The sequence below is a fragment of the Vombatus ursinus genome, unplaced genomic scaffold (assembly GCF_900497805.2).
Source record: "Vombatus ursinus unplaced genomic scaffold, bare-nosed wombat genome assembly UNPS02014802.1, whole genome shotgun sequence".
NCBI classification, from domain to species: Eukaryota; Metazoa; Chordata; class Mammalia; order Diprotodontia; family Vombatidae; genus Vombatus; species Vombatus ursinus.
The window spans coordinates 16,953,362-16,977,689 of NW_020954580.1; the positions used below are offsets into that span (position 1 = coordinate 16,953,362).

General features: G+C 36.6%; 1 protein-coding gene across 4 annotated transcripts in view; it reads right to left on the reverse strand.

The window, feature by feature from the left end:
- The window catches only part of PIKFYVE (phosphoinositide kinase, FYVE-type zinc finger containing), a 104,336-nt gene that overhangs the window by 29,531 nt on the left and 50,477 nt on the right, over nt 1-24,328 (reverse strand). For all 4 annotated transcript variants that reach the window (XM_027873539.1, XM_027873537.1, XM_027873538.1 and 1 more), the window contains 7 exons: nt 23,711-23,818; nt 22,313-22,453; nt 21,225-21,351; nt 19,788-20,962; nt 8,318-8,418; nt 5,461-5,532; nt 3,919-4,090 (listed from right to left, as the gene is read on the reverse strand). In XM_027873539.1, the coding sequence (XP_027729340.1) occupies nt 3,919-4,090; nt 5,461-5,532; nt 8,318-8,418; nt 19,788-20,962; nt 21,225-21,351; nt 22,313-22,453; nt 23,711-23,818 (1,896 nt within the window). The remainder of the gene's footprint in view (nt 1-3,918; nt 4,091-5,460; nt 5,533-8,317; nt 8,419-19,787; nt 20,963-21,224; nt 21,352-22,312; nt 22,454-23,710; nt 23,819-24,328) is intronic.

Here is a 24,328-nt window from a genome sequence, read left to right on the forward strand (position 1 = left end):
CATACAATCAGAAGATGACGAAGTCAAAGTTCCTACATCCAAAGCCTCCAAGAAAAATATGAATTGGCCTCAGGTCATGGAGGGGCTCAAAAAGGATTTTGAAAATCAAGTAAGAGAAGTAGAAGTAAAATTGAGAAGAGAAATGAGAGTGATGCAAGAAAATCATGAAAAACAAGTAAACAGCTTGCTAAAGGAGATCCACAAAAATGCTGAAGAAAGTAACACCTTAAAAAATAGACTAACCCAAATGGCAAAAAAGGTCCAAAACGCCAATGAGGAGAAGAAGTTAATGACTTTATGAAAAATCAAGAAATTGTAAAACAAAATCAAAAGAATGAAAAAACAGAAGACAATGTGAAATATCTCACTGAAAAAACAACTGACCTGGAAAATAGATCCAAGAGAGAGAATTTAAAAATTACTGGACTACCTGAAAGCCGTGATCAAAAAAAGAACCTAGACATCATCTTTCAAGAAATTATCAAGGAAAACTGCCCTGATATTCTTGAACTAGAGGGAAAAATAGAAATGGAAAGAATCTACCAATCACCTCCTTAAAGAGATCCCAAAAGGAAAACTCCCAGGAATATTATAGTCAAATTCCAGAGTTCCCAGGTCAAGCAGAAAATATTGCAAGAAAGAAAGAATTCAAGAACTGTGAAAACGTAATCAGGATAACACAAGATTTAGTAGCTTCTACATTAAGGGATCAGAGGGCTTGGAATATGATATTCCAGAGGTCAAAGGAGCTAGGATTAAAACCAAGAATCACCTACCCAGCAAAACTGAGTGTAATCAACAAGGGGAAAAATTGGCATTCAATGACATAGAAGAATTTAATGTATTCTTGAGAACCCAAAGTTAAATAGAAAAATTGACTTTCAAGACTCGAGAATCATGAAAAGGTAAACAGGAAAGAGAAATCATAAGGGACTTATTAAAGTTGAACTGTTTACATGCTTACATGGAAAGATGATATTTCTAACTCATGATACCTTTCTCATTATTAGGGTAGTTGGAGGGAATATAGATAGATAGATAGCATGCACAGGATGAGTTGAATATGAAGGGATGATATCTAAAACATAAAATTAAGGGGTGAGAGAGGAATGTACTGGGAGAGGTAGAATCAGCAAAATTATGTCACATAAAAGAGGAAAGAAAAAGCTTTTACAGTGAAGAGGAAGAGGGGGGGAGGTGAGAGGGAATGAATTAACTTTACACTCATCGGATTTGGCTTAAGGAGGGACTAACATACACACTCAACTGGGTATGGAAATCTATCTTACCCTACAGTAAAGTAGGGGTGAAGGGGACAAGAAGGGGTATGGGATGACTGAAGGGAGGGCAAATTGGGGGAGGGGGTAATCAGAAGCAAACACTTTTGAGGAGGGTCAGTGAAAGGAGAGAACAGAATAAACAGGGGGTGGAATAGGATGGAGGGAAATATAGTTAGTCTTTCACAACATGATGATTATGGAAGTGTTTTGCATGACTATACATGTATAACCTATATCAAATTGCTTGCCTTCTCAATGAGTGGGTAGGGAGGGAGGAAGGGAGAGAATTTGGAACTCAAAGTTTTAAAAACAAATGTTAAAAATTGCTTTTACATGTAACTGGGAAATAAGATACACAGGCAATGGGGTAAAGAAATCTATCTTCCCCTACAGGAAAATGGGGGAAGGGGATAAGAGAAAGTGGGGCAGATTTGGTGAAGGGGTAATCAGAATGCACACCATCTGGGGGTTGGGGAAGGGGCGAGATGGGGAGAAAATTTGAAACTCAAAATCTTGTGAGAGTGAACGTTAAAAACTAAAAATAAATAAATTTTTTAAAGAAGAGAGCGAAATGTAGCGCTGTGTATGAGGAATAACAAGAAGGCTAGTTCAGCAGGACTGGAGTGCATTATGGAGAGTAATGCTTAAGACCAGAAAAGCAGGCTGAAGCCAGACTGTAAAAGGCTTCTAGGGGTAACAGATAGTCACTGGAATTTACTGAGTAGGAGAACGACGTGATCAGACCGAGGCTTTAAGAATTTCATTTTGACAACTGTGTGGAAGAGAGTATGGAAAGAGGAAAGACTTGAGGCAAAGAGGCCAATGAAGGGACTTATTGCAATAATTCAGTCAAGTGGCAAAAACAGCCTAAACTGGGATAGTGGTTGTTTGAATATAGAGGCAGACAAAGAGAAGCTACACAAGTACAATCAACAAGATACAGCAACTGACTGGATATGAAGGTGGGTGAAGGCAAGTAAGGAATTAAAGATGATGCCAAGGTTTTAAATCTGCATGACTGGAAGGATTGTTATACCCTCAAAAGAAATAAGAATTAAAAAGAATGAATTTTGGGGACAAGATATTATGTTCCACTTTAGACTCATTCATTATTTCATCTGAGGATACCACCATCCTCCCAGTCACTCAGATCTGAAACCCCAGAGTCACTTCCTGACTCTTCTTCCATTCTCCTGACTTTCCCCCATCCTATCACAGGTGACCAATCTCATTCTTTCTATCTCCAAATCATCTCTCACATTTGGCTCCTGGGTATTCAAAACTGCTCCTATCCGTTCAGGTCTCATCACCATTCACTGTCCTAAATTATTTGAAGTGCCTCCCACGCTGGTCTCCATGCTTCTTGCTTCTCCCCTTCCCAACTCATCCTTAATGTAGCTGCCCAAAGGTCCTTTATAAGCAGAAATCTGAATATCACTCCCCTACTCAAATCCTTCAGCGGCTCCTTAATATATCTAGATAAAACATAAATCCCTTAGCCTAGGAGTTAAGGTTCTGCAAAAGCTTACTTCATATTACTTTCTGCCATGAACTCTATATTCAAACCAAAGTGAACTATTAGTTGTTCGTCAAACTCTATATTCCATCTCCTGCTTTCCCTTTGCCTAGAATGTATTCCCTATACTCACCTTTGTCTTTCAGAATCCTCATCCTTCAAGATTCAGCTTGGGTGACACCTCCTTTGAAAACCTTCTTTGATCCTCTGAGTTGCTGGTCTTTTCCTCCTCCTCAAATAGTCCCATCTACTGGTGAAACCTAGGTTGACTGGAACAGTCCCAGTCCCCCATTTCAGCCTCATGCTGGTGTGGCACTGTTAGGCTACTATTCCAACTTCCCTGCTCTGCATTACTCCCTCCTTATTAGGTACTTTGGCAAATATTCTCACTTTACTAGTCCTATGGATAATATGGCATTTTCCTATTCTATCATACTGGCTCTTTGTCTCAAATGACATTTAGTGAGCCCCAGCAGCTCTGGGCCTCTAAATGGAGCAAGGATTACATAGCCTACCACCATGTGTTGCCCACGGTGAACAGGGAAGCCACACAATGATGTCCTCCTCCCTTATGAGTAGTAATACAAGTCTAGCAATCTGTGTCGGCAGTCTATCTAACTATCAGCGCTACAATCACTAGAGTACTTTGATTTCTCCCTTGCTCCTTTCATTCCCTCTCATATTATACTTACCTCTGTGTGTGCTGCATGCTTAAAATAAGCTGCTTGAGGATAAGGACAGTTTCAATTTTGCCTTTGCATCTCTAAGGTCTATTAGCATATAGCCTTGCCCATAAGATATACTTAAAAAATATTTGATGTTAATTTAATTCTATCATACAAGGCACTAAACAAGCATTATTTTAACTGATTGATTATTGTTTAAGCTACTGAAATCTGCAGGCAGCCGATCAATTCTAAAAGTACAATATTCAAAATATATATAAAAACAAATACATAACATTTGACTAAAGATGGCTAGAAAATGAAACAAAATTAACAAGACATAAATGATTATGCCCAAATATTACATACTATGGGCTGAAAAACAATAACAAAAAATACGAGACAAGGCAAACAAGTAAATGAATGTTAAGAAACATTACACATTATACTGCATTACCTGTTTGCAGATTCTACACCAGGAATAGCTAAGAATTGTGTGTTGATATCCCGGCACTGGAGAATCTAATTCTTTCAGTACAATCTGGACGCAACCTTGTCCGTGCACAAATCGACGAATATGATGTACCATAGGAGTATCACAAAACATGCTGGGACAATGATAAGAAGGCCTGTGACAAAGAAGTGAAGAAAATTCTTTTCATACGTCATAAAATGGCAAACCTTGCCAGAATGCATATGACAAACATTAGATCAAGAAAGTTTGGCAACTAGGAGTGGTTTCACTATAAATCAAAGTACTAAACAAACTTAATGCACTTAATATGACATTTAGATGAAACAATGAAGGAATTTAGGATAGTAACTCATTCAGATTTCTAAAAGTAAGTATAGAAAACTCAGGAAAAAATAAATTCCCCTATAGATTATCACCAAGACTTTAAATATCTTAAGAAAAACACAAAGTCAACCCAAGACTAAGAGCAAAGTAAACAAAGCCTTCTAAATCCATTCATTCAAGATATTCTAGATTCAGAGATGTGGTTTTCCACATCTTCAGTCAAAGAGGTGATGTGATATAGTACAGTGGTTTCCAAGTTTTTCAAGTCTGAGGAAGGGTCCCCTCTTAGCAAAAACACTGTGAAGGATTCTTGTAACAGTCATTTTAGTATTGGCATCCACTGATAGAGAGAAAGTATGATGATAAAAAGTTACTATAAATTCAGTAATACTTCTAAACAAATCTATATTTGGTAAATCATAACTATCTATATATACAAAAAACAGTAACATACATGAGACATGTAATTTATTCATATAAACTATAAGGTATGCTTATTTATTACACTGAGTTACATTAAAGACTTTATTGAAGCTAAAGATCAAAATGACAATCCCTGAGGTACATATAGATTTGTAAATACCTCACAGTAACTCTGCCTCACCCAAACTCATCCCCGACTCTCTTCTAGGTCCCCGGGTTTGGACTACTTATGAAATGAATTTAAAAAAAAAAAAACAACTAAACACTGAACTTAGAAAACATGAGTTTTATTCCCAGTTCTATCAGTTACTAGTTCTGTAACAATGTCTTCTTTATATCCTCACCTCAAAAAGTGAGGATACTCATACTACCTGCCTTGTAGAGATGTTGTTTAAAGCCGTTACAAAGTTTAATGTTATCATTATCAAAGAAACAGATTTGGGAAAGATCTGAAGAGATCATCTAGTTTAGCTTCCTACTTTCAGAATCCTTGATATCCTGTCATTTTACTCATTAATAAAACAAGCAATTCCCAGGTAAATCTTGGAAACGGTATGGTAAACAGATGACAGACAAAGAATCGAGAAAAGGACTACTTGGTAGAACAAGTTAACTTCTGTATACTGTGTTTTAGTATGTCCAAAATCAAGACAGAAAATGTCCTAACAAGGTTGACACTCAGAAGTCTATTTCCTAAATCACAAGTCTATATTTCTTCCCCACTGTACTTCAGAATATGAGGGAAAAAGTATATAGAATGGGAAAAATAATTCTTACCTGAAACAGTACCTCTCTAAAAATATTCCTAAAGTGAGGTCATTCTTCCCATAAAACTCCATGGTCACAATCCTAAATGAAGAAATGTTAGAAATACATATTATGTCAAAAGCACGTTAGAGGAAGTAGTACTGCTCAGAAATTTCACAAGACTTATGAGTATTCTCATTAGGAGTAAAAGGTATCCCAAAAGTTTTAGTGCAGTTTTAAGCTAATAAACTACTAAAGCTTAAACATTACTAAGACTGTTGGGATACTCTGTGTTTACAATACAGAACTAACAGAAGCAATTCCATAAAAGGCTTAATTCCTAATCTGGAAAAACTAGATAAATCTACGGCATCTGACTCAACTCCTAGTGCCACACCCAAGTTTCTTTTTAAGTTATCTAATAAAAAGAAATAAACATAATATTAGTTATCACCAGAGAATAAAAGTGATTAAGTCAGCTTAAGATACTTTTTGCCAGCTGTGAATGTTAAAGGTTCCATGGTTCCATCACAAGGAGATTAAGTATTATCACATGTAATGGACCTCTTGATTACTGCTTTGAATTTAGAATGGAAAGCCCAGGATTGAGAATCCTGGCTCTTCTTACAATCAGTGTGACCCTATTCAAGTTTCTTAACAGTCAGCGTTAGTAACCATATATTAGGTGCCTATCATGTGCCGGGCCCTGTGCTAAGCACTGGAGCTACAAAAAAGAGAAGACGACAATCCCTGTCCTCAAAGAGTTCACAGCTTGGACTGGATTTCTGTGAGCCTCAGCTTCCTCATCTTTAAAATGAGAGCGTTCCACTACATAATTTCTGAGATCCCTTCCACTTCTAAATTCAATCATCTATGATCTCTTGGATCTGGGCATTTTCTTTGTCTTTTCCCTTTACCTAGAACAACCTTCCCTCCTTTGTCCTGACTACTGACCTCCCTGACTTCAAGTCCCACTTTCTACACGAAGTCTTCCCTAACCCCTCTTAATTCAGGTGCTTTCCCTTTTTTAATTCCTACTTATCCTGTACATAGCTTGCTTTGTATTTATTTGTTTGTATGCTGTCTCCCCCATGAGATCGTAAGGTCCTTGAGGGCAGTCGCTGTCTTTTGCCTCTTTTTGTATTACTAGTGCTTAGCAAAGTGCCAAGCACATAGTAGGCACTTAATAAACATATACTGGACTGAAATAAAGATGATCTCTCTAACTGGTTCCCTTATTGCAAAGTTTTTCATAATCATACTAAAGATGGTGCAGCTCTACTGTAGGAACCTAGACACAGCTCAAAAGAGTGGGCTAGAAGACCTAGCATTCCTTGCCAAAGTCCCAAATCCTGAAGAGGATGATGTGCCCTTGGAATCCTCAGCTGAAAACTAGAAAGGATTTTCTCACAGAAAACATATTATAAATGACAGCAAAGTTCTATAGGGCAAGAGTCTTAGATTATCCACATTACAAGGAACCTCAGATTTCCTTTTACAAGATCCTGTAAGAATGGAAAAAATCAGAAAACCCAGGTTTAAACCCTGCCTCTCTCTGATACTTACAGATTGCATGTTGTTGTGGTTCAGTCAACTAGAAGTCCTTTAATTTCATCAAGCTCTAGTTTCCTCAACTATAAAATGAAAATTGGACTAGGAAGCCTTTGAAGACCCTTCTAGCTTTAAATAAATGATCCTCTGATCCTAAGCTCTAATTGTTGGGGAGGGATTTTTTCTCCCCTCTCATATTAAGCCTCTCTACAACATCCAACCCCTGCTGTCTAAGGTTTTCTATCCATAGTTGTAAAAATGCAGGTAGGTGGTACAGTGAATAGAGTGCTAGAACCTGGAATCAGAAAAACCTGGGTTCAAATCCAGCCTCAGACACTTACTACTTGGATGACCCTGGGCAAAACACTTAACCTATCTCAGTTTCTTTATCTGTGAAAGGGAAATAATAATATCTCCTGCTTCCCAGGGTTGTTGAGAGGATCAAATGAGATAATATTTGTACAGCACTTTGCAAGCCTTAATACACTACAAAGTTAGTTATTATTATTATCATTATTATTGTCATTGTTAGGCCAAGCAAAATAAATCTAATTCCTTTATGACTACTCTCCAAATGCTTGAAGACCTTGATTAAGTTCTTCTCAAAGGCTTCTTTCTCCAGGATAAATACCCCAAGTTTCTTCAACTGATCCTTATATAGCATACTTTCAAGTCTTTTCATTATCCTGGTCTCACATCCTTGGGCTAATCACTGCAACGTGGACTATTAAGACAATAATTTAGCTACAGGCTTTTGAGGAACATCATAGAGACCATCCTCATTAATAACATTGATTCTACAAGAAAGGATATTTTGAATGCCAAGCCACCTACTTAGACAAAACGATTATTGGAACATAATCAATTTGAAACATGAGGTATGCCTATACTACTTTTATAAAACTGATGTCTGAAAGTTAACCACCTAATCAAAATTGAAAATTTTTCAAACCAACTCTCAGACTTGTGACATACAACAGAGGAAAATTTTACTCTTTTCATACTTCCCAAACTACCCAAGACTGGGTTAGGATACCCAGAATTCCTTGCCAGAGTGTGTTTGTTTTTATACTTCTTAAACATTTCGCTTTACTTAAAAAAATGTTTTTTTACTTACAAAGCCATAGATCCAATTCCTTCAATATGGCATAAATGAATTCTCACAACTAAAAACAATTCCTAATGTCTATATCTAAGATTGACAACCAATTTGGAAAAATAGCACATTCACTGTAACTAGCATAAAATAAGAATTTAATAAATCTATTTGTTCACCCAAGGAAAAGTGACTCAAAATTAAAGAATGCATATAATAGCACAGGAAAAAAATTCTTACCAAGGACTAACACATGCACTGGGAGCATTGCTGGATTGGGCAGAAGAACTACTAAAAAGCACACAAAGCCTTTGGTGGTTGACAGCACTCAGACAGTCTACCTAAAAAAATGAAGTCACAGTTTAGTAACAATTATTTTTAAGAAAAAATATGCATTAATGTGAGATATACTAAAGCCTTCAATAATTCACTGTGTCACAGAGGTGACCCCTGTATTGTTGAAGTCTATACCAGCAGAGGATAAGCACAAGCTCTAAGAGGTATTCCATCCAACTGGAAAACCTTCCAAGTACAGACTAGTGACACAATGTATGCCTATTGTCCAATGATCGGCCTAAGTCCAGGTTCCTCACCAGGTTGGCCATGAGTGAAAGAATTGTTCAACACCACAGCCACAACCACTCCAGAAGACCATTTATGACGAGTCAAGGAGGAATTGTAATTGGTTTCAATGTGAAAAGTACCCAAACCAATGAAATTATATCACTTTGAAATGTATTTACATATATATACCTATTTGGGTATTTGTTTTTGCCCAGACCTTTGATTCTATTTATTATACAGATGTGAAAAAATTGACATGAACTATAGTATTTTCCTGGTATAGAGTGCTTTGTGACATAAGATGCAATCATTGTACTTTTGCTGATTCCTGTATTTCATTTCCAAAATTATCAGTATCATCTCACTCATAAATAAAATAGATATTAATTTATCCTTTATCCAACATTTATTAAGTGCCTAATGGGCATAGGCAATGAACATATTAATATTTGATACAATGATATTTGACATGAGCCCTCCTCTCCAAGAGTTTACAATCTAATAGGAGAATACAGAAACAAACACACAGAAATAACTATGATACAAAGAAAAATAAGATAAATTTAAAAGAAAATTCAGACAAAGTGCTATGATATATATATGAAGTAGGAAAGATCACTTTTATTTATCTGGGAGGGTCAGAGAAGGCTCTAAGTAGGAGAAGAAGCCAAAACAGGGACTTGCAGGGAGAGATTGCAACAGAAAGAAATTGCAGTTATGAGAGGGAATCCAATCTATACATGGAACAGCATAAGTACCCTAAGAGGTTCTGAAGAGTGGAGTGACATAATTAATTCAGAATCTGGGTGAACGACCAATTAAGACAGGGAGAGAATGAAGTTTTAGAAAGGGTTTTGTTTTTGGTTGGGGGTTTTTTTTAGGCAGGGGATGTTTTTTAAAGATCAAGCAAATGATCTGGGAGTCATCAGGCAAAGATGAAAAGTACGATATATTCTAGGTTCGTTTCAGGAGCCCATACAGCATAACAAAAACCTAAAAATAGAGGGCATGAGTGGCAGACAGAGAGCAGTTTAGAATGATTAGACTATTTGGTTAGAACACAAAATACACAGGCATAACACAAAAAGGCTGGAAAAACAGGCTGAAGCCTAACTGTGGAGGACCTTAAATGAGAGAATCAGGAATTTACATTTTATTTAGTAGGCAAAAAGGAGACATTACTGGCTTTTGAGTAGAAGATGAACATCATCTGAGAAGTGTAAAAGATGGCTGGGAAAGGGGACAGATTAGAAGCAATAATCATTTAAGAGGGTATGGCAATACAATAGGCAAGAACAAATTAAGGTCTGAACAAGAGTATTTGTGGTAGAAATGAAGAGGAAGAAGAACTGATGAATGGGAGAGGTACTGCAGAAGTAAAAGCAATGGGATTTCACAACTGATTGGATGTATGAGGTGAAGAGTGAGTTCAACAATTTAAGAAAATCAAGAGGAATAGAGAAGTGAGGAGAAGGTGCAGGTTTGTAAAGAAGATAATTCAGTTTTCATCATGTTAGTTGGAGGTGTTGGCAGGCCCTCTAGGTACCGATACCTAGCAGACAGCTGGAAATATGGAACTGGAGCTCTGTAGAAAGATATACATTTGGTGCTCATTCACAGAGATGATAGCTTATTCTGTTATGTCTATGAACATTTCCTTTTGAAAAAAAGAACTTATCCAGAAATTTGAAGCTAAATTCACAAGACAATGCATCTTAGTAGGATATCTGGCATCTACACTGCCATACCTAGGACACTAAGTCAACCAGAGGAATAGAGAAGGGCAGATGTTTAGATTTTCCAAATAAAGAGAAGAGCGGAGTCTGCAAACTCTAAGTCAGTGAGCTTAACTTCAATCCCTGGGCCACAAATCAGCAAAAGAATGGTTTGTGAACCTCCATCTAAAAAAGTACAAGGGTAGTTAGGTAGCACAGTGGATAGAATGCCAGGCCAAGAGCCAGGAAGACTCATCTTCCTGAGTTCAAATCTGACATTAGACACTTACTTACTAGTTGTGTGACCCTGGGCAAGTCATTTAACCTTTGTTTACCTTAGTTTTATCTGTAAAATGAGCTGGAGAAGGAAATGGTAAACCACTCCATTTTTGCCAAGAAAATCCCAAATGGGATCACAAAAAGTCAGACACAACTGAAACAACTGAACAATAAATCTAGAAAAGTAATAATTACAAAAATATAGTATGGCTTTATTGAAAATAGGTCTTGCCAAACCAACTTTATAATGAGTATATTTGGTCTGACAAGGTTACAAGACTGGATATAGATAGCTATATGTGAGCAGCTCTTCCAAAGTCTACCCTCCACCCTCTCCAATTCAGAAGGAAAGAGGGGCCCTAGAGGCATGGGTTACTGAGTTAAGTATGAGTTTCAGAGTTGATGTGATCTTGCAGGAAGATGAGTTTCTGGGGGGAAAAAAATTATAATGTCCAGACTAGAAGCCAGGTGGGCCCTCTCCTTAAGTGGAGATTCTGAAAGGATTTGGGATTGGTTGAATGGTTAAACCCAAATATTATATACTGATTGGATAACATGAATTTAGAGGAAATATACTACCCCTCAGGTCCCATTCCCAGGAAATGTACTTGGCCCTTAGCTTTTCAACATTTCATCAATAAGCCGGGAATGCCTATGAAATTTTTAAATTGCATGAAACCAGGAAGTTCAGCTAGAATGTGGGAACAATAGAATAAGGAACCAAAAAAGATCTTGACAAATTAGGAAACTTGTGGCTAAACTTGAGATGGCTGTCTAAAATCGATGCCTCCACTTCCTTTCCTCTCATTCTCTTCTTAACTCTTTGAAGTCCGATTTCTGACCCCATTATCTGACTAAAATGGCTCTCTCCAAAGTTACTAATGACAGGGGCAGCTAGGTGGCACAGTGGATAGAGCACCGGCCCTGGAGTCAGGTGGACCTGAGTTCAGATCCGGCCTCAGACACATCACACTTACTAGCTGTGACTCTGGGCAAGTCACTTAACTCCAATTGCCTCTCCCTCAGCCCCCCCCCCAAAAACCAAAGTTACTAATGACCTCAAGTCCTCATACTCTCTGACCTCTCTCTTTGCTCTAGGTTATCACACTGCTGCTCTTTTCTGCTTCTCCTCCTATCAGTATGACTCCTGATGGATCTTCATTCAGGTCATGTCCACTAAGCATGAATGTCCAAGGCTTTGTCCTGGGACTTTTTCTCTTCTTCCTTTATACCATTTTACTTGGTGATCTCATCAATGACCAAGGATTAAATTATCATCTCTATGCAGATGATTCTCAGATCACTTATCCAACCCTAACCTTCTTCCTGATCTTCAATCTCCTATCATCAAATGCTATCAGACATTTCTAACTAGACGCCCTCTAGAAATTTTAAACTCGACATGTTCAAAACAGAACTCTTTATCTTTCCCCCAGAAGCTTCTCCTCTTTGAACTTCCCTACTACTGCCAAAGGCACCACAAACAAACCTCCTCATCCAAGCTTGCAACCTAGGTGTTATCTCTGACTTCTCACTCACACTCCCCCCATATATCCAATTAACTCCCAAGTCCTGTTGATTCTACTTTTGCAGCATCTCTCAAATATTCCCTCTTCTCTCATCTGTCACAATTGATTCTCTGCCGTGGGTCCTCATCACCTCATGCCTGAACTACCGCAATAATCTGCTGGTTTCCCTGCCTCAAGTCTCCCCAACCTCCACCCAGCTATCAAAGTGATCTTCCTAAAGCACAACCGTGACCACATCATCCCTGCCAGGGAAACAATCTACTCCAGTGGCTCCCCATTGACTCTAGGATCAAAGAGAAAATCCTCTGTTTGGCTTTTAAAGCCCTTCACAGCCTGACCTGCTCTACCTTTACAATGTTCTTACACACATACTCCCTACACACACACATGCACTGCAATCCAGACACTTTGTCTCCTAGCTCTGTGCATTTTTACTGGCTGTCCTCCATATCTGGAATACTAGCTCTCTTCATCTCTGCCTCTTGGATTCCCCGGCTTCCTTCAAGTGCCAGCTATAATCCTACCTTCTGCAAGATGCCTTTTCTGATCCTCTTTAATGTTAATGCATCCATCCCCTTTGACATGATCTCCAATTTATCCTGTAAAAATCTTGCTTACTTTAACATGCTTATTTGTACACTTTTTCCTCCATTAAATTGTGAGCTCCTTGAGGGCAAGAACTGCTTTTGCCTTCCTTTGTATCTCCAGTCCTTAGCATTGTGTCTGGCACATAGTGGGTGCTTAATAAATGCTTGTTGACTTCTATCCAAATATTTTAAGATATAAGTATGATATAGAAAGATCAAACTTGTTCTTAAGTCACAAAAGTCTATCAGGCAAAAAACCTAACAGTCATACACAAAAGTTACAGAGGTAAATTTAAGGAAATTTAAGGAAAACTTCACTAACCACTTGAAAACTAATCAAAAGTGGAATGAGTTGCCTCAGGAGGTAGTAAGTTCCTCTATATTAAAGGTCCTCAAATGAAGACTGTATGATCATCTACTTGGACTGTTTTAAGTGAGGATTCCTAGGAATGTGCAGGTAGGACTAGGCGGTTTCCATCATCCCTTCCAACTCTAAAATACTGTGATTTCCTAGAAATTTTACTATGTCTACCTCAAAAAGGAAGTGACCTACCTCACACTCAGCATGTTAGCAAAAATGACAAAAGACTATAATAGTCACTACTGGCAGGTGGGTACACTAATACATATGCCCCAAGAAACTAAATTTTAAAAAGATACATATATATAGACATATACATAAACCTATATATATATATACATATACACACACACACACATATATACCTACACACACATACACCAAAATATTTATGATGGCATTTTCTATAGTAGCAAAGAACTGCAAATAAGGTAGATGCCCATCAACTAGGGAATGGCTAAGCAAATTGTGGTACATAAATATAATGGAATATTATTGTGCCATAAGAAATGATGATAGGACTCTCACCTAAGACGGCTGCCTGAACAGAAGGAGGAAGCCCAGTTCCTACACACCTAATCCAGTAAAAAAAAAAAAACTAAAATAACACTAGACCAAAGAGTAACCAACCCCAAAACTGCCCCCCCCCAAAAAAGTCAGCACACAGACAAAAGGAAAAGGGACCTCTAAAAAAGCCAATGCCAATGCAGACAAGGTGGAAGCCTCTCAGCATCACCACAGATTGGTCAAAGACACAGTTAGCCTTTAGGACTCTTCTTAAATGGAAGCAAAAGCAGAGGACCTCCAGGACAAAGTCCCAGTGCAGAAGGAAACCCAGAGTCTCTACTTTGACCTTACAGTAACTACAAACAAGAACAAGCAGTTCAAGCACTACAATGCTCAGATACAGACATCCCAAGCTCAGGGCACAAGTTCAAAGCACTCTGTCTCAAGAGGTCACAGAGGGCACTGAAGATCCAGCACTCTGAACTTAAAAGATCTGATGGAGAAGGAGGTAATCCAGGGAGAGACCAAGCAGGGTCAACCATCACACTTGGAAGTGTGGCAAGGCACAAAGTTCCAATTCAAGAAAACTCACTGTAGATCTAGAGATCTCCCTATCCTTCCTCTCGCCCCCTCCAAAAAAAAAAAAAAAAAAAAAAAAAAAACAGCCTAGAAGGAGTGAATAACTCCAAAACATCAGAGACTCAAAAGAAAAACTATATTTTCACAGTGGCTACATGAATAACCTGAAAAAACAAAGAGGTTTAAAATAAAAAGAAAGAAATGAAAGCTCAAGAGGATAAAAAGCTTATGAGAAAGTGGTAAACCTTACCCAAATAACAGACTCTCTAAAAACAGAGGCTAAACAGAAATCACTGACTCCACAGAACAGTAAGAAATTTTAGAACAAGATCAAAAGATTGGGGTGGGGGGGGAGTAAGACACCTAGTATCACAAAGAACTGATCTGGAAAACTAGCTAGAGGGACAATTAAAGAATCAAACCCCCTGAAAACCATGATTTAAAAAAAAAAGCCTGAACACTATATTTAAAGAAATGATAAATGAATACTTCCCAGATTAACAGAGCTGAAAAAACAGAGGGCACAATGAAGCTAGATAGACTCCACCAATCACCTCTCAAAAACTCCAAAAGGAAAAGTTTCAATATTGTGAAAGCTAAAATCCCAAGGTTACACATTAAAATAAAAAAAATACTGCATGCAGCCAAAAAGATTTTCAAGTACCAAAGAACCATAGTGAGGATCACATAAGATCTGAAGAGAAGAAACACTGCAATATAACACTCTAAAATTCAAAAGATACAGGCTTAGAGGAGGCAAATCCAGTTCAAATTCAAATTCAAGTTCAAATCCTGTCTTAGGTACTTACTAACCATGTGACCTTCGACAAATCACTTAACTTCTTTTTGCCTTAATGAATTGGAGACAGAAATGGTAAACCACACCAGTATATTTGACAAGACAATCCCATGGAGAGCATGGTCCACCAGGTCAGGAAGAGTTGGACACAACTGAATAACAACAATAGGCTTACAACCAAGAGTAACTTACCTCAGCAAGCTGAATGGGAGTGTATGGGGGAGAGGGATAAAAAGATTAAAGTTGGGGGCAGATAGGCAGTGCAGTGGATAAAGCACCCTCAGACACATAACACTTACTAGCTGTGTGACTCTGGGCAAGTCACTTAACCCCAACTGCCTCACCAAAAAAAAAAAAAAAAAAAAAGATTAAAGTTGATAGGAACTTTGAAATACAAAGAGAAACCTAGAAAAGTAAATTTATTTGAGCAACTGGAATGAGCTGTAGGATGACATAATACCAACATTCTACCAAGTGGAAAAGAAACAAGTGTCCCTTCAGAAACTTAATATCTTCAACGGGTGTGGAAGTATACTGAAACACACTAATACTTGGATATTCAATTACAAAATAAAATATAAAAGTAAAAAAGTTTAAATATATGGAGGAATATTCGGTGTTCATAAATGAGCTGTGTCAATATAATAAAAATGACAATGCTACTGAAGCTAATTTAGGGTTTTCATGCTCTGCAATTCAAACTAGCAACAGGTCACTTTAAATAACTGGATAAAATAATAACAAAATTCATTTGGAGGAGCAAAAAAAAATAGATTATTAAAGAAAAAACATTTTAAAGGCAGGAATAGAGAAGAAACTGAACTTCCAAACCTCAAGCTATAGTATAAAGTAGCAATTATCAAAACTCTTTGGTACTGGCTAAAAAATGGAAAAGTAGATTGGTGGAGGAGACTAGACAAAGGAGAATCAGAAATAATGAAACTCAAAAGCCAAGTGTTTGATAAACCAGAAAACAGATTATTTAGAAAAAAAAATCCCTATTTGATAAGAACTACTAAGAAAACTGAAAAGTCATCTCACAGTAATTAGGCTTAGACCAACATCTTACATAAATTACACAATAAATTCAAAATACATCACCTGAATATTAAAATCATACCACAAAAAAATTAGAAAAAAAAACAGGTCTTTTATCTTTCATAGCTATGGGCAGGTGATGAATTCTTAGCCAAATGAAATAGAAGCAATTATAAAAGATAAAATAATTTTGATTCTAAGAAACTGAAAAGTTTTCGTACAAACAAAATTAAACATCTAATATAAAAGAAGCAGTCAAAAGAGAAATATATTTGTATCATATTTCTCAGACAAGATTTGACATGTAAGTAGATATAGACAAGGAACAGAAATATTTAAGACAAAAAGTGATTCATCAATAAAGAAATGGTCAAAGGAAATAAACAAATGGTTCTCAAAGGAAGAATTGCAAACTATTAACAATCATATGAAAAAATGCTGAAAATAACAGCTGAAAATGGCAAAAATGATAAAACAGACACAATCAGTGCTAGGAGGGGTGGAGGAAGAGATGGAGTTTTGATGATACCATGAACTGGTAAAACCATTTTGGAAAGTTAATTGGAATTATACAAGTAAAGTGACTAAAACGTCCATCAACTTTGAAATAACAAGAGAGACAACTGCAGAGAATCCTGGGTGGTATGAACTGATGCAAAAGTGAAGTAAGAAAATTCAAGAAAACAAGTTATACAAGGAAAACAACATTTCAAAGAAAAATATTTGGAACTCTGATATATGCAAAGACCAACCAAGTCTCTTGAGGATCTACAAAATTACCCACATGCTAACAGACAGATAATGGACTCAAGATGCACAGGAGAAACATAAATTTTTGTTCATGGAACTTGTGTAGATTCACTCCGCTTGAATATGCTTATTTGTTTCAAGAAGCTTTTTTTTCTTCTCAGTTTTTAACTAGGTTAGGATTAGGGCTTAGAAGAGAGGAGAGAATAGCAACAGTGATACTATAATAAAAAGGGGCTATTTGAACTTTTTTTAACACTGTGGCAAAAAAGAGCAGAAAGAATTTCAGGTGGAAGCACAAGTAAGTAGGACAATTTTGAAAGTTAACACATGGAACCAGATAATCATCTATATAATAACAACATAGTGAAGAAAAACAACTTTCAAAGATTTAAGCATGCCAATCAACACCAGGACCAATCACAAGGGGATTAATGATGCATACCATCTACTCCTTGATAGAGGTTGAGGGACTTGATGCAAAATGAAACCTATTTTTGGGCATGGTCACTGTAGGAGTATATATTGCTTGACTATGCGTATCTGTTACAAAGCTTTTTTCTTTTCTTTTCTTTTTTAAGGAGGAAAGGGTTAGGAGAGAAAATAAATGCTTATTAACTGAAAAAATAAAATACAAAATTTTTTTAAAGTTTAAAGAACATAAAACGTGTAATTTGTTATGTACTTTTTTTAAGTTAAGATGTAGGAAATGGAGTTTCAGTTTCAGATGTACAACCTCTTTATGTTCTGCATTTTATTAAATTGCTCATCTGGGTGCTATTTAAGTTGAGATTTTAAAAAACCAAAAATAAATCAATAAATAAAAGAAACTGAACACAATGAATACAGAGAAGCATGGCAAGACATTTTAACTAATGAAAAGTGCAATAAGCAGAACCAGGAAAAAAAATCTATAAAATGACTACAAAAATATAAAAGAAAAACAATGAAAACTCAATGTTTCAAAATTATGTTGACCAAAAATAAGTCCCAAAGAGATATGAAAAGACTGTTTGTCCCTTTCTACCCCTTTTTTCTTTGCAGAGGCAGGGGAATCATTGGTGTGGAAGTATATATAATGTCAGATGGGTCTGATACATTGGTTAGTTTTGCTGAATGTTTTTTTCTTTCTCTTTTTAAAAATTCTTATTATGAATAAATCTCTCTGAGAGACAATAAAGGGGATACAATGGGAAGCAGGTGACAAAAATATAAGTTTCTTTAAAAACAAAACAAAAAAAAAGAGAAAGGCTTTCTTAATACTTAAAGTAAGATTATATTTAAATAGCATTTATTTCATCATTTACCTGATCAAAATGCTTCAAAGGGTTCTTATTTCCTACTATAGCAAACCTAAATTGCCTGATGTTCCATCCAGGCCCCCTATAACTTGGCCCTGCCATACCTATCAATCAACAAGCATTTCTTAAGCACTCACTACGTACCAGGCTCTGTGCTGGTTACTAGTGATAAACAAAGAATGATAGAACCTCTAAGCTAGAGAAGCTTATATTCTCAAACAATTTTCCTCTACTATGATATCCTCTCTCTAATCTAGTAAAATTAATTTCCCCATTGGTCCACAAACATACCATATTCATTCCTGCCTCTACATCTTTTCTCCTCGTTCCTACCTTCATCTATAATGCCCTATCTTCTCCCTCCTACTAAACAAATATGACCCTTCAAGGCTCCACTCTAGTCTTAATTCCTCCATGAAACCTCCCCTACGAGCTCTAGCTTTCAACAGCTCTCTACCTCCTCTGAACTTTTATGGTATTAATAGTCTTTACCTCATCCGCACAACATAAGGACCACGGGCCACTTGTGGCCCATCAAAGGATTTTGGGCAGCCCTCGAAAAATGTAGGGTTGTCACTGCACACTCTCCTGTTTATCACGTGACCACAGTCAGTCTGTCTCTAGTTTGACCCCTATCTGCAGACCTAAAAAGTTTAGCCTATTTTAATTGTGACCCTACCTACTGCCAAGTTGTGCAGGTCTGGTCTTTACCATGCAATTTACCCATTAATTATATATTCCCTTGTACATACAGACCTGTGTTTGCTTACTTTCCCATATTATCGGCTATGTGTCCTTGCTTGAACCTGGAGAATAACATATATATCATATAAATGAAAACAATCCTAAAGGACCATAAAATTCATACTAAGTGTAACGAACAATCTTGGTTCTGGAAGAAAGATTTGATTCGGTTCAATTCAACAACCATCTACTGAATGTAAGATGGGGCTTCAAAAATGAATTGGGATGGCGCCATACAATACAGTGCTGGACCAGGAGTCAGGAACACATAAATTCAAATTCTGCCTCACAGACTTATTTGGCTATGTGACAGTCACTTAACCTGTCTGGTCTCAAGTTTTCTCATCTGTAAAATGGGCATCAATATTAGCACCTACTTCCCTGGGCTTTCGTAAGAATCAAATGAGATAATATATGTAAAACACCTTGAAAATCTTAAAGCACTATATAAATGCTAGCTATAATTATTATTATTACTGAGGCACTGTGCTAAGCACTTTACAAGTGTAATCTCATTTGATCCTCAAAACAACCCTGAGAGGTAAGTGCTATTATTATCTCCATTTTACAGATGAGGAAACTGAGGCAAACAGAGATTAAAATGACTTGTCTGGCATCATATAACTAGTAAGTGTTTGAAGCCACATTTGAACTCAGGTCTTCTTGACTCCAGGCCTTGCTCTCTCCTAACTATCCTTAAATTTATTATAAACTACCCAATTTTACATCAAAACACCTTATAAATTTTCTCATGTGGCTTGTAAAATCATTATTGCCATTTTACTACTTATCTTGTTTGTATCACTTAAATAAGCAGCATTGGAGTTGGCACGCTTAAGTCAAATAAGAATAAAATTAGGAAGGAAAGCATTTCATGAATTTATGCCCTCTGATATATTTCTTTAAAAAAAAAAAACAAACAAACCTAAAATGTTGGTTCCCCACAGAGTTCTCACTTACCTTTGAGGACCACACTGCATCACTCTGACTCGGGATTCTATCTTCATCTCCCTCAGTTTTACTTCCAGTTCGTCCACCAGAATTATCTGATATATCCTTTGACTGAACAAAAGGGTCTGCATTTTTCTGCTGTATCCGTCCTCCTCTGGCCCGGTAATCTGCCAGCATTCTACCCAAGCTTTGACTTTCACCCAAATGTTCTGTAATTCTGGCGCTCACTAGTTCATGGGATGGTAATACTTGGAGAGGCTTTGGCTGAACACTTCCATTCATGCCCTGAAGTCCAGAAAGATCTCTTAAAAGTTGTTTCTTCTTTCTGCTCTCTACCTCCTTTAACTCTTTATTGAGTAGAGGAGACAAATAAACTTGCTCTGGGAAATAGTCCCGTGTAGAACACTTCATGCCTTTTTCAGTTAGGAGGAAGGGTTCCCGGAATGTGATTACTGGAGAGATACAAAGGATAACATTTTTCAGTTCTTGTTTGAAGGCTAAAGAATGAGTCTTGAGCCTATCTTCAGAAGATGTCACTTCTTCTGCAACATAAAATCCTGTGTCATCCTGGAGAGGGTCTCTGAAGACTTTCATCTGACTTTTGGGTTTCTGTATCTTATGTCTTTGTGGCAAGGCCTCTGATTCATTATCAAAAGCATCATCTTGCTCTTCAATGTGAATAGGCAATAATGACTCTGGTACCGATGGAAAGAAAGTGGGTATCACTGATGGTCCAGATGATGGGAAATGCTCCTGATGTTTCAAAGAGGCACTATCCTGTGGAACATTTTCACTTTCCTGGTAAGTTTTCTCAAACAGGGTCCTTGATTCCAACTGGTTACTATCATCAGAAGATAAAGACTCAGATATTATAGGCAATTTGTCAGGAAGAAAGTCAGCATCCCTAGGAAGGGGGCTCCCGCTGAACTGATCCTGCTGACCACCATCATTTCCTGGCTCTTCAATTAGAGAATGAAATGAACTATTTTTTGTTAATGTTGGCGGCATGGCAAATTCATCCATGAGGAAAGAAATTTCCAGTTGAGAATGGTAAGCCACACAGATCATGAATACAAGGATTTCCTTCACTCGAGCTAGCTCATAGTCAGAGCCTCCTCTCAATTCGATGGTACAGCCCAGGTGCTGCGGACAGCCCTCGAAGAACATTAGCGTTTTTGTTTGATCTGTGAGTCACAAAAAAGTTGGAAAAGGTTAGGTGGCCCATAGAACAAATATACTATACTATTCAGAAGGACAGCACCAACTAAAAAACAAATATCCCTAAATGAGAAAAAGCTTTTAAAATGACTATAAATACAGTAGCCTATGTTTATTAATTTTATGTAAATCAATAGTTTTTACCACTTTAACCTTATTGCGATGATTATTTTACTTGTTTCCCTTATCTTCTAAATCCTGAGTGAAATATGCTAACATGTTACTCACCATTAGGGAGCTGAAATATCTGCATGTAAAATTTGTGACAAGTTCCTAAGTGTGGCTTTGTGAGCAACTGATCCATTGACATCACTAGGTCACCTTGGGTCATCCGACTTATTCGATCTAAAACTTGCTAGAAAACAAAAATTACTTTATCACAAATGAAGATAAAGATACTACAATCTTATTAAAGATGGCACAGAAAAGTAACAAAAAGTTAAATTGGTGGCACGTTAGTATCAAAGAGCAATCTTCGTTATAATTATGTAATAACTGCTCACGATAGCTGAATAATTACATAAATAGGATATTTTTGGTCTTTTTTCTTTAAAATTAAACACTAATTAATTCAACAAAACACTAAAATACTTTCTATCATATCATCATCAAGAGCATCTGATGATTAGGCAGCTGATTTGTACAGTGCTACACACAAAGGAAATTACACAGAAATTTTCTCCAGATGATTGGCCTATCTCCCCCATTTTAAATCACTTAAGATGCTATTTTCTATTTATTCTGTAATTCCAAACATGTTAACTCATATAGTTAGTTGTCTGTATGCAGAGAACATTTGTTAAATATTATTGACTAACTTTAATGCCCATTACCAAGACCTCAAGTAACTAAAGTAAGTGTTTTGAGGTCACAAATATTTACTCTTCATTCTATTAATTAAGTCTGAGCTTTCTCCTCTGGAGGAAAAAAGAAAACGGAGGGGGGCAGCTAGGTGGCGCAGTGGATAGAGCACCAGACCTGGATTCAGAAGAACCTGAGTTCAAATCCGGCCTCAGACACAAAACACTCACTAGCTGTGTGACCCTGGGCGAGTCACTTAACCCCACTGCCTAGTCAAAAAAAGAAACCAAAAAAAAGAAAAAGAAAAAGAAGGAAGGGGAAAAGAAAATAATTTTTTAAAAAATAACCATTTCTTCTATGCTGTGGCCTGTTTGTCCTCCAAATTTTTTCACTATTCCCACTTCCAATCTACATAAAGGACAAAGGAATGAACAGGAAAATAATTGAGAAATTCTATATCACCATATAAACAAACAGCAATAATGTCTACATTTTTATGAAATACTACTACTCACCGGCTTTACATTAATGACTAAAGTAATACCATGTTCCAGCAACATATCCTGGGCAATTCGAGACACAGTTTTTTCAACTAGGACTAAAGTAGGTCGGACATCGACTATCCGCTGTACATAATTCTTCAAGAATTCTCTTTCCTAATTAATATAATAAACCACAAGTGTGCCAATTATGATGCAAAGTATAATTGTTAATATTAGTAGAACTAGCAATAAAATGTGATCATTAATGTTAATCTCAACAAAGTAAGGTTGTTTCATCCATAAGTATCTTCTCTAATACTTTATGAAAGACTAAATTTAAATATCTGCCTCCAATTATTTTTAATCTATTACCATAAATGTGCTACTAAGCTCCAAAGGATTTGAGGATATATCTCTTCCAAGGCCTGTATCAATCAACACATATTCATTAAGCACATATTATGTACCAAGCAATGAGGATACAAATAAAAAGAAGGCAACAAGTACTTCTCTAAAAGAGCTTACATACTCATTTTGCAACAAGTGCAATAATTTTGGGGGCAGCCAGGCGGTGCAGTGGATAGAGCATGGGCCCTAGAGTCAGGAGGATCTGAGTTCAAATTCCATCTCAGATCGGACACTTGACACTTACTAGCTGTGTGAACCCGGGCAAGTCACTTATCCCCAACTGCCTTACCAAAAACAAAACAAACAAACAAGTGCAATCATTTTTTGGAAAATGTGCTTAATTTATATATGTACTCCCTTCTAGCTAATTTTTTTCACATGCTACACTTCCCAAGTATCATCTAGCAGCAATTATAACAACTGTATTCTACCAATGGGGAAGCTGACAAATTGGGCAAAATCACACAGTAATTAAAAAAAAAACTGCTAGAGAAAAGAACTCAGGAATCTGGAATTCCACTTCTTCAGATACATGGTGCTTGGCCATGTTTATTTTAGAACAGCTTAGGAAAACTTACTACAAAAGTAATTTATGATAAACTATATTAAATAAAACTTGATAACAAACTATTGTCTTTGCCTCACTTGACAGTTATTACAACTAAAATGACTAAAATAACAGAATTAGTAAATACCTAACATAATAAAATGATAGGGCAGCTTGGTGGTGCAATGGATAGAACACCAGGCCTCGAGTCAGGAAGACTTATCTTCCTAAGTTCAAATGTGGCATCAGACACTTACTAGCTATGTGACCCTGGACAAATCACTTAATCCTGTTTGACTCACTCTCCTCATATGTTAAAATGAGCTAAAGAAGGAAATGGCCAACCATGTCGTTGCCAAGAAAACCCCAAATGGGATCACAAAGAGTTGGACATGACGGAAACAACTCAACAACAAAAACAAAACCAAAAATAAAATAACTGCAATCCTACACATAATTCTATAACAAACACTAACCTGAAGAACAATTGGGTCAATGCAAGTAAATTTGGTTTCTTCTCTGTAGAGATACTCAATGGAACACTTCAATAAAAGGATTTTGGGATTTTTAATAGAGGAATTCATCTAGGAAGAAAAAAAGCAGAAAATTAATCATTTAAAGTATTTAGAAGCTTGAACGGATAACAAAATTTTTATCCCTTCTACTCTGTGTAGTCCCCTCTACAAAACATTATTCCCTTACTATAAATCTTTGCTAATCATTAAATTCTCTTGACTTATACAGATCATAACACTAAGCTATATTCAATATTCTCATGGTAGTTTCATTTTACCTTAGAAATCCTTCTCCCATCATCCAACTCTTCTTACATTATAATCAGTAGTTTCATTCCATGAAAATGTGGGGGGGAAAATGTTATCCTATAAGAAGCCGCTGAAGAATGAAGGTATATTGTACTATAAAATATTTTACTATTCCTAGGCCTTAAAGAAATATTCTTTCACATTTCCTTTCAATTTTCACTCTTAAAAAAAACATTTTGGTTAAATGTCACCTTACTAAAAGTTAAGAAGAAAAAAATTAAAGTATTTTGAAAACACTTGTAGTGTTATGTTAAGCATTTATTACATTAA